Source organism: Bombus vancouverensis, chromosome 9, assembly GCF_051014615.1.
Source record: "Bombus vancouverensis nearcticus chromosome 9, iyBomVanc1_principal, whole genome shotgun sequence".
In the NCBI taxonomy this organism is placed as follows: domain Eukaryota; kingdom Metazoa; phylum Arthropoda; class Insecta; order Hymenoptera; family Apidae; genus Bombus; species Bombus vancouverensis.
The window spans coordinates 498,195-514,467 of NC_134919.1; the positions used below are offsets into that span (position 1 = coordinate 498,195).

The 16,273-nt window shown below is 35.6% G+C and overlaps 1 protein-coding gene across 10 annotated transcripts in view; it reads left to right on the forward strand.

Annotated features, from left to right (window-relative positions):
* Positions 1-16,273, forward strand: part of LOC117159933 (uncharacterized) — a 48,630-nt gene that overhangs the window by 2,099 nt on the left and 30,258 nt on the right. For all 10 annotated transcript variants that reach the window (XM_076621458.1, XM_076621459.1, XM_076621460.1 and 7 more), the window contains one exon: positions 5,383-5,600. In XM_076621458.1, coding sequence (XP_076477573.1) covers positions 5,532-5,600 — 69 coding nt within the window. In that variant the 5' untranslated portion in view covers positions 5,383-5,531. The remainder of the gene's footprint in view (positions 1-5,382; positions 5,601-16,273) is intronic.

The window sequence follows — 16,273 nt, forward strand, 5'->3', positions numbered from 1 at the left end:
GTATTATCGAGCTATATGATTGTCTGCGATTATGTATCCCTCTTCATTACTGCTGTCTATTATTTATGATCTATACATAATACGTAATATTCAAACAATATCGATATGATAAAAATATTATTGAGATGTGTTCAGTATTACTTTTGTCTCATGGTTTAAAATAAACAAGTTTAGAATAATATTTAAATTTACGTTTGTAGTGTCATGTATATTGCGTGCGAAACGCATGTCTTGCAAAAGTTCAAGTTTGAGAATAATCATGTATTCTTTAGTAATTAAGGAGATGAGATATTTTCTTCGACATCAATCGTCAGCGATAAGTTCGAACAAAAAGTATTATGCATTTTGTATTTTGATTGCAATGTGTCAATAAATAATGAGAGCTATATCTGTTAAGAATTAGAGACTATGTAGCTACATATTACTGTAAAGTGCTAATATTTTTATGAATATTTCTTTATGTTGAGCAAAATGATATAGAAATCCGTTAATTTAATAAAATATTTTTCTACACTCCAGATTGATAATGTAGTAAACGATTTCACATGCTTATGCTTTGTTTCTTTCATATAATTTTGAATGATAAGGACATCGAAGGTAAGAGACGTTACTTATTTATTTTTTGTAAGTTTTCTTAAATGTAAAAAGACACAAGTATTAAACATAGATATTTCAAAACTATTTCTACCGTTAACAATAGAAGATGTGTAATACTTATTTATTATTTTTTATTATTATTTATTATACATATTTCTGGCTTAGAGCGGTTTAGAACGAACTTCCGGTTTTACATCTTTTATTTCATACATCTCTTACTTCCTATGTTATCTCACGCACTCACACCCTCCTCATTCATTCTTCTTCATCTACGATTTCATTCATATCATACGTATTCTGTCTATAGACTATTTTAAAATTTCAGTGTTTATATATAACATAACGCCTATTATACTACTACTTAAATCTTTTCTTTGCTCTCTCTTTCCATCATATTGTTCTTCCTGGTAACCAATTCCTTCTCGGTGTTCAATATTGCTTTTTATCCCACTTTGGTTTCCAAGATTTTTAATACAAATAAAAGTAGATTAATTTAAACGTACAACAAATCAAGATACAATAAGGAGTAAAATCTCATATTTATCAATTAAATGAATTCTAATTACCGCATTACGTTTCTATCGCAAATACTTTGATGATACAATCAACGAAATTCTTATACCTACATTATCGTGTATAAGTATTTGGACACTGGATACAATCTAATCAAAATATTTATATTCTTATCTCTACTACTAATGCTTTGCTTCTTGCCATAATAGGGGTCAAATATTGTGCTAAAATGAAACTAAAACAAGAAATACATTTGTATCTGAGTCAATTGAATTCTATATTTATTTCTAATAAACCGCTAGCATTAGAAAAGTTTATATAGACTTTTAGAATGTGGTTGGAGACACATATCCCAATCGTTCTAAGATCTAAGCATTGAACAGATGCACTTTAAGTTACTTTTAGCTAAGGTGTTTCTGTAGAAGCAGTTTTCATTTACATACAATTATTGCTGTATTTATTTCTATTAATTAATATCAACCAGTGTCTTTATCAATATGTACTAATTATATATGCTTGCCTGAGATAGGATCAGAGGCAAAAATTAGATCGAAGAGCTTCATTTAAAATATATTTTATACATTTGTAATCATTTGCGAGTCCAAATACTTATGCGCGATAGTATACATATGTGTAAAAATAGGGCACAGAAAAATAACAAATTTTCGTAAGAAAAATAGAAAATAAGATATTGCAAAAGTTATTGATGAGTTGAAATAAACGTTAATCTGTTGGGGTACCTTCCCTATTACATATATGTATATATTTAGCACTACTAAAAATTTGTCGTACACATCGAGAAGCCGAAGTATTTAATGGTATAAATCTTAAGAATAAAATTATAATACTGTTCGTAAATTGAATAGCTGCATTTTTTGTATAGTTAAAAGAGAAGTAAATGTTGACGTTCGTATATTAAGGGTATGCAGTAAAATAAAAAAATAATGTATTATGTTCAATCTATGGTAATTCCTAAATGAATTGATTACGAAGTGGATACATACGTGTATATTGTTCGCGTATAAAATAATGTTTCCGACCTCTAGTAATACGTTTCTTTTTATAGAATATGTACCGAATTTTGGAGATTTTATTAAACCTGTCTCAAGTCACTTTCTCTTATTTACCGCATAAAGCTACAGTTTTCTGCTAGTTATTTTTTATTATTACTATGTGTTATGAAACATACAAGAAGTACAGTATTTAGAAAACGTATGCACTATGGAAACAAAAAATGATTAAGTTCGGAGGAATAATTAGACGTAAGAATTGTTTATTTCCTGTCAATATTTTTAATGAATTAAAAAATTTAATCAAATTACTGACCTTACCTTTTTACCGATTTCGAAGCCCTTAAAATATGTTGTCAAGATCATCATTCTGAACAACTTCTTCCTATATATATGAGTGGTCGGTTCTAATTTTCAAATGATACACAGAGGTATTTTTGGTATCATGTATGCTGCGTAAAGCTGTTGATGTATTACCTTTTCATGAATTTTGACGGATTATTTTCGTATTTTCATAGTGACGTATAAGCAGTGAAAAAAATAACAAAAATTCCAGTTACTGAATTTCAAATGCAAAGGAGTAGGTAGGATTAAGCTATTTAAGTAGTGGCGGCCCGTAGGCAATACCGATAATGGTGCGTCTACATTAACACAGTTATAATTTGTGCACATATATACGTACATAAGCAATAATTATAATATCTAATTTATAATTTTGTACAAAATATAGAAAGAAGGTACGTACAAGGTGTTTCCGAAATTATGGTACAAGCGATCGTGTGGTGATTCTACATACAAAAATAAGTGAAAAAAGAATAAAATTTTTTCCTCTAAGACTTCGTTTTTGAGGAAAACGAGTCTGAAAACCCATCTGGTACCCATGTTTTAACTAATTAATTTTTTTCTTCCTTTCCTAATTAATAAAAGGATATTTACAAAGTATTAACGTTATTCTCATTTATAAAACCATTTAAATTAAATACAGAATAAAGGAAAATAATAATCGATATCGCGGATAAGATAACAACAATAAGGAAGCAAATCGTGACATTGTCCATGTTTAAAATACAGACGCGAACAGAAACAAAAATTTCATAATTCGAAGTTTCCAGTTAATCCTTTGTGGACAAGACCGTTCGGCGAGCGAGCGTCGCTGTGGACGAGAGGTATTGGCGCGCGCAGTTGAGAAAATATACACGTTGAACGTTTGCGTTATTCATTGTCGAGGCTTGTATTATTTTCATCAATATTTAGTTCATCATCATTGTCACTATTACTAGAAACGTTGAAACGTCTGAGCCGATTCATTGTTGAACGGAGTTCGTTTCCACTGTCTAAAGCATTGTCGTCGTCTTCTATCTTGTCAGGTTCAAAATAGTGTTCGTCATCACTACTATCACTATCGAACATGTTCTTTTTGGAACTTTTAGGCATCGTGTATAAGGTATTATAAAAAATATATAATAAGCTTTCTGATTTATCCGGTAATGCCATTGAAAGATTGAAATTCGTTCGGACTCGACCATCATTCCCATCGCGATTTTACGTTAAACGGAAGATAAGATTTCTAAAGGTCTATAATTTTCATAACATAATACTGTTTAGTTTACTATACCCATACGTAAATACGCATAAGATTACCGCTTAGAAAAATAGAATTACAGCCACTTCAAAATAACTGTCCACAACAGTAAAAAAGACTTGGGCGGCTATCATATTTGCCGACACTCGTCCATAAAGAGTTAATATACGGGTGGTACCTGATAGGTTTTCAGACTCATTTTCCTCGAAAACAAAGCCTTAAACGAAAAGATGTTATTTTTGTACGTGGAATCACCACCTGCGACCATTTGTACCATGATTTCGAAGACATTGTGTATATGGTACCAAACATAGTTTCGTGTATAACTCGGAAACTAAAATCGACCGTCCTATATATGTATAGGAAGAAGCTTTCAAAAATGGTGACTTTGACATTTCAAGACCACTGAAGTCGATGAGGAAGTAATTCACTCAGTTCACCAAAGCTTAATTACAAATTAAATTTAATTTCTAATTTACGTAAATAAATCTAATTTACTAAATTGAACAGTATGTAGATCGGATAATTTCGGTAAAAAATTTATACAGTGTGTCCTATCTAACTTTGTCGTTCTTAATTACCTCTGTATTTGTCACGATAAAGAAATGTTACGAGAGAAAGTTATTGTATTTCAAGGGGGAAATTAGATTATGAGTGTGAAGATCGTCTTAAGGTTAAATCCTCTAGGATTTTAATAATAGTAAGGTTTTTTTAAATGGAATATCTTTTTTTTCGTTTACTACTAAAAAGGTGAGATCAAAACTCATCCAACCATGTCCCATGATCTTGAAACAACCTATCGCTGAAAACTTCGGAAGTAAACGACTGAGCGGAAACGAAAAATGAATTACAGAAACAAAATAAACACTTTGATCATACTATTTATTAGTTTAATATGTGCTCAACTTTCCGATAACGGCTGCAGGCATAAAAATCCGTATTTCCAACGCATGTGCAATGTGCAAGTTTATCTTCGGATACAATAAAAAGAGCTAGCTAGTCATGCATTAGTTTGTATTGTATAAGTGTATTGAATTTGGAGGGCAACATTCTCAGCGCACGGTAAAATAATGCAATTAAGATGTTTATTTTGTTTCTGCAATTAATTTTCTGCGAATTTTCACCTCAGTCAATTTCTTGCCAAATTTTCGACTCAGATCCTTTCAGGGCCATAGTATGGGACATGATTGGGGTTAGCATGCGTATTGATTTCACTTTTCTAATATAAACAAAAAGTTAATTCACTCTACTTAAAAGCTTTCAGAAGATACGACCTTCAGATGACATTCACTCTTATAACTTAATCTTTCCTCTAAAATACAACAGATTCTTCTCGAAACATTTCCTTGTATCGTGACAACTAAGAAAGTAATCAAGCATATATAAATGTTTTGAATTTAACGATAAGAAGTATGTATTGGTAAAAGAAAATTGTGCCATATACATAGTGTTTGTTAAACAGTGAAAGGTTTTTCTGCGCGATTTGTTTCTAATCATTGTATTACTTAAAATTGAGAACTACACACAGCTTGTCTCATTTGTTAGAATCATCAGCCAGCACATACCGATAACGTTGAAATATTAATTAGCCTTGTTATAAGTAGTATTATAATTAAGCTTGAAAATATGAAAATTATGTAAAAACACAATGTGAAATGAATAATTCCTTACAAATTTCAGTGGGCGTGCGGGGGTGACTGGAGTGATGGGATGGGGCTAGAGCCCCATGGAGTTCGGGTAGACCCGTCTCCAGCCCAACTCCCCAGCCCCCTCCGCCATCGATACCGCCACAGCTCCTGTCAGCGTCGCAGAGGGCCGCCTCGATCGCGATGGAGGCCTCTAATAATCAACAACAGAAGAAGGAGCCACGCGTTCACAGGCCTTACGCCTTCGACAAGGTTTATGAATTTCTTATTTACACATTATGAATAGAGTACTAGCTGCATTATTTAAACTTGATTCACAGTTCGCATATTGATACTAGTACAAAATTTTCCAGTCATTTTTCATTTTATCAAACATCGTTTTATGGCTTAACACCTAGCCAACCGAATAGGGAGATCTCCCCTCTGTAAAGTACATCGCTGCGTGACCGAACGGGGAGATCTCCCTTTTTGACTTTTGCAACGCGTTTTCTTTTTTTGTTTTGTTTTGATTATTACCAGTTATTGTTTACCTGGAATTGCCCCGAATCAATTGCACCACTTTTTCTGCTTTTATAAAGTACAGTATATAATAAAATACACCAATTTAGTTGTGTTAAAATTAATTACAAAGTTACACTATCAGTTATGACTAAGTAAAGTTATAATCGATCGATACCACATTGTAAAAAGATATTAAAATGCATTATGAATGTTTAATTTAACGTTCAAGTCGTGTTATTTATCTTTAGTCATCCTTAATGTTTTTAATCTTGCCTATATTTTTTATACTTATAATATATCCTTTCTATTTGACGTTTTGTATAAACAATATGTGAAATCGTTAAATAAAATCATTACCGCAAAGTATAATTGACCACCTAAATAATTTTTAGACTTCTTTGTTTTTTAAGTAGTGAATATTAGTCCTTGATACTGGGAAAACACGCGGTGCACAGCGTTATAGATTGGGGTTAGGTTATAGACTTGCTTGTCCGAGCGCAATGGGAAACGTATAGCTCGCTGTGGCGCGCGCGATTGGCTAAGTCTTAATAATTAAGTTGGAAAATTTTAAGAGAGTCTATGCTTACGGATATACGTAGGATACACAAACGCGCGCGCGAAGTTACTAGAGATGTGCGATTCGTCCCGAGTATATATCGAGATCCTGAGCTTCGGAATGGGCCGAAAACAGTTCGGGCAAGGTCTGGCGGGATTTTAATATATTAGAGATGTGCGGATACATGTATCGAGATTGCAACGGGTGGAGAAAAGTTTGGGAGGGATCCTTGGTACATGTGTACATATACCCGTGTTGCTCGTATTCCTGACTCGGACGCCGCGAGGAAGCCGGTTATAGGTTTAAGTAATAAACAACGACATAATTTGTCATTATTCGAAAGCGTTGCTGGATGTCGTGAGGCAACTGAACTTGAATAAACTAACCCGAATCCAAACCCAATATGTACATTGATGATATTCACTTTTGATTCAGTTATAAGTTGTAACAGATGTCTTTTACAGCCTAACATATGAACGTTGTACATGAGATTTTTAATCTCGCCTGACCTCGTTTATAGACAGAAGATAAGCGACCGGCAACCGGCAATCGATACTAGACGTACAATTATAAGCAGGATTCACTGTAGCGGTATAGTAGTTTCTTACAGATATTTCGGAAAGACCGGCTACGTGAGATCTCTGGTTATATGTGTAGGGATCGTTGATATTTCATTTACCTCGCTAATTTCGATTTTTGTATATTTTCGTACTCAGCATTTTGAACAACTTTTTTCTGTACGTATAACTGCTGCTAGGTTTGCAAGATATTCGCAAAGAACTGTTACTACCGCTACAGTGTACTCTGCTTATAATTGTGCGTCTGTATATACTGTACAATAGCATATGCATCGATATTGGTTTCTGGTCGCCTTACGGCAGTTGAATAAAATGGTATATAGTCTAAACCTATATAAACTATAAAAACAGAAGACAAGAATCATGTTCGAGTTAGGTTTCTTTTCCACTTGTTACGTCGAAGGTTCTGACAGACAAAGTTTTTGATTATGGAAACACTGGTGTAAGCAAACTTTTACCGCGTTTGGAAAATTTCAAAATGCACGCTGTTTGTCGAAATTATTACGAGGTTGTGTACCATCCGAGTGTTACTAGCCAAATGGTAAAAAGTTAAATCTTTCTGTCAGAAGTAACCAATGGTCTCTGATCGAGCCGTAAATCACGTGTTATTTTGAATCTTCATGAATGAGTGAAATCGAACAAAGATTAACTTAATTTTTTTTCAACGGGATCATATTTTTTTTAACACATTAATCGTCTATCATGGCACTCCTTATAAAAAGTTTTTAACCTATATATATATTTATGTCGAAAAACTATTAGTAGTAAATAAAAAAGTTCTTGGGTAGGTTGAAAAACAGAAATAAAATTGTTTAATTCTGGATTTCTGTCAAATATTAACAAGCAGACATATGTATAGTATTACGGTAGAAAATTCTTCATCATTGTGATATTAATTATTTCTATTAAAGATATTATAAATCCTAGCATTATGTATATAAGGTTCAATTCTAGGATAATTCAGGGATCGATCCTGAAAATTTGAAAATCGAGTTTATTGTGAAAACACTTAAATGAAATACAGAAGTAATCAACAATTAATAATTAACAACAATTAATAACAGTAATAATTAAATAAACAACAACCAATTAATGACAGTAAACAATAAATAGCAAGTTCTGTACAATGTCTACCTGAAAATCGAGAATCGATTTTCAACGTCCTGAGCTACGTCCTGAGTCTTCGATGTTTTAAATAATTACTCTTTCTTCTGTGATCTTGTCTATCTCCGATGTTGATCTCTGTCCGTGCGTTTGGGAAATGCGTGTCTCTCAAAATGGCTCTCCGTAAAACAAAGAAAGCCGCTCTGTCCGTGAAACAAAAGAAGTCGTGCGTCGAGAGACGGTCGTACAAACGTATTCGCATTTGAACTCTTAGAGAGTTTACATGTATTATTATTGTTGAAAATTGTGGATCTTTGAAGCCGAAATAATGTTATAGGAACACTAAATTTATACTGAGGAGTAATATTAAAATAATGAAATATTTATTTCATGAACGATTCCTTATATATTCATCGATACACACTTGCACGCGTCTCAGCACTTTCATCTATACCCGACTGTTAACCGACTCTTAACCGACTGATAGGTTTACATTCCTTTGTTTTCGAGACGCTTCGGACACACATACTTCCACACACTGATATTCGCATATAAGTATCTCTACTACGCATTTAACCTAGTCCAGCACAGAAAATTATACATATCTCAACAATTATATAATAATGTGATATAGCATTATAAGTTGATAGTGTTATATATTAACACATCCTCAGTGAGGACTCCTCACATTCTAACAACAAAATAACGTTTAGTCGCGCATGACTGTTCCGAACGTGGGTATAGCATGTATATATTCCATATCCGTACTTCGTAATCGCGCGCGATTAGTCTGTTGTCACGTAGGAGATACAAGAAATCATGAAATTGACAGATCACCGGTGATCTCGCGTCGTAGTTCGAACGTTTCACAAGTAAAGTAAAAAAATTTGAACTTTAGATACGGTAATAAAATTTATTGTACGAATCCAACAGAGTGACGGTTCAGTGTGTTAGAAGAAAAAGGTGTTGAATGCTGATTTGAGAGGGTTCTTATACTAAGTTTTGGCCCCTGTGGAGGGGTTATCATCGGGTGTATATCAGACGCGGTTATTCTGTTACTATCTGGTTATTATTTCGATGGCTATGGCATGCAGGACGTTTTATCTACTCTATAACTGCTTCTGAGCGTGTGACTCTGCCGTAGTGACTCGCACCTTGACTTGGCAGTCATTCGCGGCAATGCGAATGAAAATGATGTCATATTCGATAATGGGGATCCAACTATGGGGAAGAGCGAGTAATTCCAACATAGAAATTCTTCAACGATTCCAATCAAAACACTAAGATCTAATAGATGCACTTTGGTAGGCTATCAACGAAACAATACATCGCGACCTTAAGATACCTACAGTTAAAGAAGAAATATCCAAATTCAGTAATAACATAAGAGTTAACAACCACCAAAACCCATTAGTCATTCAATTACTTGACACGACGGATCAGATTCGCAGGCTAAAAAGACACTATCCTCTAGATCTAAACATTCGATTCAGCTAGAATCAAACATACGATAATCACTTATTATTCACGTTTATACCACGTATTATACCATACCAGAATAATTTACTTATAATTCTCAATGAGAATTGATTGTGAAATTCTTGCAAAAGAAAAAAAGAATATTCGATAATGGATTTTGTAGTCGTATGACTGTAAAGTCAAGCCACGACATCCTTAAATATTCATAATGCCCATCGGGGGCGATGAAAGCGAAACCGCTTTCTTGAATTTTCATGTATTTACCTTGTTCTAGACGATCAAGTTAATCATCGATCCGTGATGAAGTATACCGATCCCTTACTGTTGTAGGACTTAAAGCTCGGTAATCCACGCATAATCTATCATTTCCATCTTTTTTCTTTACTGATACAATTGAGCTCGTATACGGCGATTGTCTGTGACGAATTGACGAATAATTATCTTTTCTAATATTCTTAGATCCTTGATTATTTTACGTACTATCTCATGTTGGGATAAGTTATTGGTATCTCTGTGGTCGTTCTAATATATTTCTCCGGTATTTACCACGCGAATCTTGTCATCTGTAATTACTAATATTACTAATTACTAATATTCCATCAAAACGTAATACAATTCTTCTTTCATTTTTGATGGGACGTTTGAACAAAGTTAAATAATTTTCTAATCCAATCTAAATAAATATATCCAAATACGTTTCTGGATGTATTTTCTTCTTTTTGTTTAAACGGAAGTCAAACAATTCGGGTTCCGTATCATTGATGTTTTGAAAATTAAATCCGTACCAGAGATGGTGTTTACTTGTAGTATAGCTTCGTACAATGATTCTCTATTCGGTACAATATAGAATGTTTGAAGTATAGATTTTGCACTATGTACAATCAACGTTGTTTCGGTTTTTGCAAATTATACCTTCAGTAATTCTACATAACGTTAATGTGCATCGTTCATAGCACCCTCCAATTCTTCTAACACTTCCTTCCCGCGGTGAAAATTGTTGAGGTTGACTGATAGGGGAACGAGTGGATGAATTTGTAATAGAAAAATATATTGAAATAAATAAGAGTATAAGTATAAGCACAGGTATAGCGTATGCTGATCCAGATCTTCACTCTTACAATGTTATAATACAATAGGAAGAAGAATGATAGGGAGCACGTTCATATATTTATAGCAAAGAACATTACAAAAAAGTTAATCTTGTAGCTCTAGCTGAAGGCTACGAGAAACAGCTATAGATATCTACTTATAGCTTTTTTGTTTCTAGATCTTCTAACCCAAAACAAAATTTATATCCAAGGGCACAATAATATGGATCTCTCCTTATTTCGAATTTTTTGTTTCACTAAATTCTATTTTCTTCGTAACAGTGGTCTCCATATACGAAAGAAAAGGTGTAGAGCTTTCCTGAAGTAATTACTTCAACAAAAAATGATGCGGCTGAATCTATCAAGGTTGTGAGATGTAGGGCGTGAAGGGTGCCAAAGGACTACTCGGCGTATTACTTCAAAATAGTGCGTTTATTGATGTTGTCTCGAACTCGCTGTCGACTTTACTGATCCGTTGCAACGACTAACTTCCTTCTAATTTGACTCTTGACTCCCGACTGACTAACTACCAACTGCGGTACTGAAGTCATATTGACGGACCGTTAGGCCTATTGAAGTTTCCGACCCTTTCGACCTGTCGGCACTTACGCTATATCGCAACACTGTATATATTTCGTCGGTCTTTCCGCGATAGTATAATAAGGAGCAAAGAAGCCGCTGGAAAGAGAATCATTGTGCCAGGACCGCGAAACGCGTCGCGTTTGTCACGTAAAATCACAAGTCACAACTCAGATTATATAAAAATAACAAGGTTGAACCGAAACACAACCATTAACTTTCTTTTTATTATACTTTATTATGCACTTAATAGTCACAATTGAGTATACACTGAATTGACACGTATAAATTACACTTTACTCTAACAACTTTATACAAATTAAGTAGGCGACTGATCTGAGGGTAGAAACCCGGTAAAGAGATGTTAACTGTTCGAAAGATGAAAAATCAGTCAAGTTTAGTGACGATGTTGTGGCGGATGTGTAGACATCCGGTTGCCATCTTGCCCTCGGTGTGCGGCCTGGTCTCTGATGTGGATTGCGATGTGGTTGATGTTACACGTTCGTCGTTAGTCGTAATTTTAGCAAGATGACGGTTACAAAGGCCTTGTGCCGCAACAGTTGAAACAACGTAGTCTCGTGTAGTTAATCGCGTAACGTGCAGACGACCTGTCTGAACTACCTTGATTTCTCTCTTCTTCATAGCTTGCTGTTTATATCGACACCTTCTATCATTATGGTCAATTTTGTTGCAGTCATAACGTCATTGCAATTTTGTAACTTTGGAATCATCTTTTTTTTTTGTTTGACACTATCAGGCTATTTGTCTGTGCGTGCAGCATTCTCTTCTATCTATAATTTTCCACATCTATAATGAGAAAGCGTCTCATTGAGCCGGATTATAATTTCAACAATTTTCTCTTCGCATATTTTTTATCTTGTTTTTTTCAAAAGAAAATTTTTTCCATCGCGTATTCTGCATACGTATCATATTCTTGACTGATCAACGATGCAGCTTTAAAAAAATCGGTACCCAAATTCCGATATCTGGGAAACGTGGCTAATAGCACAATCTCTAAATTATGCGACAGTTTAGCCACTGGCGTCCATTTTTCGTATAGTCGTTTTGCCGATCTTGCCAAAAGTCGTCAAGATTTTTCTAAGTGGCTTTCATTATCCAATTTTTGTTAGCTACTTTTTATCAATACACTATGTCACTCCGTTTCAACATTTCCTGCTAAATAGGCAGAGAGACCGCGTCTATTTTAAACTGTATATCTTGAATTTTTCTTCGTCCACTATTCTGACTCATATTGGACCTAGATCAAGCCCATTTCTAACGATAGAAGTTATATTCAAGATCAACATTTCAAACTGTTTAATAATTTCTTTTGCAATCAGAAAATTCTATTTCCGACTCGTTTAACGCTCTAAATGTTATTAATGCGTCTGCTTTTTTTCATTTTTTCCTTGTCTCTCCTTTGCTAATCGCCAACTAAACTTCGCTTCCGTAACTTACCTTTTTGAAAAATTATAGCCTTGAAACTGTTGACGCTAATGTCACGTAAAATAACAAAATAAAAAAGAAATTTGAGGTGAAAAATAAAAAAAGAAAACTTTATTTTTTTCTAACAACAATTGTTACGACCGTTCGCGGAGAGACGCGGTCGCGAGGAAAACGCGTCAGCGAGAGGCGTAAATTCTCGCTACGATTCGGTGAATCGACGCCGCGAAGTAGTCGTTCCCCTGTTTCGGTTAAGATAACAGAGGTGGTTGATTGAATATGACACAGTAGTAAGTTATATTTCACCGTTTATTCCACAACTTATAACGAGGATAGTTACACTGGTGCGTGTGTACGAGATGATTGAGTGACTGATCTGCGGGTGTGTATACCCGCTCGAAGGATGTTGACCGTTCGAAGGATGTGAAATCAGTACTGTCTTGGGAGCCGATGATGTGTCGGAGGAAAACTAAGGATGGGTGTGTCTAGCGCACGGGACCATCGGATTTGTTGGTGCCGATGTTGTTTAGGAGAGTGAGGGAATAGGCTTCGTTTTTAATTGGTTAAACGAAGGGTCTTAACCGCCCTCGAGAGAAAGTGGTTAGTGGGAGGAAAGTTGCAGCGTGCGTGAGAAAAACCAACTTTCCTTAGTTAAGCCGTGGTAGACAATAGTCTTTAGAAATTCCTCGGAACCAGATGTTTGTTTGAAGGACCTTAGCAGGCAAGTGACTCGGGTTTATGACGGATGCTTAAGGCTATTGAGGGTACGCCGTACGGAAGAGCGGACATCTGGTGTCCGTCTGGCCCGCGGTGTGTGACCTGGGCCAAGCAGAGAGTCGCCTGGCGTAACAACAATACACTTTACAATCTACTTTCGAACTCCAGGCGTGACTTTCTAAGACAGACTCTTATGATTTTACTTTCGATTGGATCCGATTACTTTCTTTTGTCATCCCTCAACATACCCACCGTCCATGCATTTGCTAGGCGTCCGCGATCGTTGCCACGTGCTCTTTCTTCTAGAAGCTTCGGTGGAAGGACCGTTGGGATGTTGATGGTTCATTAGGCACTTCAGCAATATACATTGTCGCCGAGTGCCGCCACATCTTTATCTCTATCGTCAGTCCGTCGGATTTGAAGTATGCCGGTCGTGACACTAACATATGCGTACCTCATAAAAGCATGTACGTGTCACGTCGAAGACGCGGGGAGTGATGAAATTAAGAAATCGCTGGTCGTTTCCTCGCGTCGTTCGAATGATTTCGCACAGGTTTAAACGTTTTACGAACAAGGTAAGAAAAATTCAGACTTTAGATATGGTGGCAGAGTTTATTACGTGAATTGAACAGAGTGACTCGAGAGCTGATTTTAGGAAGGTTTATATACTATAGGTTTGACTCTTATGAACCCCCCTCCCCCCCCCGGGTGTCGCCGGGGTGTTGCCGGAATGTTACTGTTTTCTGACACTGGGACATTGTCTACGTTGTTGTTTCGATGCCCTGTGGGATGTTCGTTAGGCCTCCTTGATTTTTCTATTGCTAATTTATGACTCTGTGACAAAGGCATAGACGTTCCCCCTTCCACCTTTTGATTTTACTAGAGTGCAGCGAGAATTTGTTCAACTCATGTAACTACGTCATAAGAAACATTCTGAGCTTTCCCAGATCGGTATTTCAGAATCTGAGACACAAAGTCCCATTTAACGTCACTTCTATCCCCTTCTTAGTCAATAGTTAATAATGTTTATACTGCCTGTTCATGCTTATACTCGAGTCGAAGTAGGATCACGAAACTTTTGAGAACCCGAACAATACGGGTGTATCGAGATCCCGCCCGAACGTTTTTTGGTCCGTTATGAAATGATGTACGCTCGTGTGCTTGTTGTAACATGTTTATTACAAGGTTCGAGGTACATTCAGAAATTTAGGGGTACCAGAGAGCCTCGGCACTCGTAGATTAAAAAATAAACTAAAAATCTACAAAGCGATAATAAAACCAATTTGGACGTACGGAATACCACTATGGGGGACAGCAGCAATGAGCCACATAAATAATGCCAGAAACAATGCCAGAAACGAGGATATACGCAAAGAATTAAAAATACTAACGGTCAAAGAAGAAATCGGCAGGTACGCAGAAAAATACAAGGAAACGGCAACACATCCAAACCAGCTGCCTGCTGAAACGAGCAAAGCTCTCATAGAAAGAAGACTAAAAAAAAATCACCTCACTGATCTCACTAAAGAAATAAAATAGTCAAACTCGAAGATGGTATTCCCGCTGGGGGTAGCCATCCACATGTTATTTAGCAATTATGTTAGAAAAATTTACCAAATGTCCAGCTGGACAAATTGTAAAGTACAAATTAAATAATAAAAAAGAAAAAAACTCGTAGGTTGACTTCTGGCTTGGGGTTCTTTATATTCCCTGTTTATACTACGAGCCACGTTGGTAGGAGGCTTCCTCCTCCTATCTTCGTTTATTAACGTGGGCTATAACCAATTGGCATCGCGGATCGTTACCCTCACTTTTCCTAACGAAAAGTGTGAACAACGAATCCGCGTTGTTAGTTCAAAGGGCACACCCGCACCGAGCTTTCCTCCGTAATAATACGAGAACACCTCTGGACTGAAACTACAAACCCTCACCAGTCGACATCTCTCAGATCAGTCGCGTAAACTGTGCTTATTCAGTTGTGATATTCAAGCTTCATAATAAAATAGAAAAGAATTCGATGGGAGAATTTCGATAGAAAAGAAAGATAGTAGCGGTGTTACGGCTCAACCTTCTTGTCTTTAAAACCTAAGCCTTAATTTTACGTGATACGCTCGTAGGCGGGAAACAACTGGCGAAGAGAAAACGGCTGCTCAAGCCATCTGCATTCCCAACCCCAGATTGACGACGCCAATTATCCTTTTATCTGGGATAGCATTGCCTAAATAGAGTACAGATAGATTGCTCGGTACCACGTTTTTACTTTAAGTCAAACGGCACCAATTATCTCTTTACGTGGGATGGCATGGCGTGGCGTGGCTAAGCTGTACACCGTTTAACACCGCCCCAATTTCGAACATACGTGCACCCTCGCGTCTCTAGTATTTACATTTATGTACCGCTGATTATGAAAATGTTCAAAGTTATGTTCTTTTCAAGATATTTAAATCATTACGTTTTTTCGAGTAAAATATCTAAAATACTTAGTCAAATTTATTCAAATTTAATGTGCGTTATGAATAATTAGGTAAAATTCATTTCCCTGAACCGATGTGGTGATACGATGAAAAAGCAGTCATTTTATTTTCCAATGAAATTGGTTAACAATCCTAATCGTACAATTGACAACTTCTTTTAACTTTATTTCATTTACTTAATTACTAGACACAACAAATGCGTCGATATTATTGTAACAGAAATATGGGGTTGAAATATGTATATCACCATATAATTAAAGCAACAAATTTAATTTTGTTCGACTATTGACTTGGACGAATTTCACAATGATATCGAGAGATATGTATATGTATAGATAGATTTATGTATGAGATAGTTTTAATCGTTATCTAGATTAATTCTCGAAAGATGTATGTTTTAAAGTAA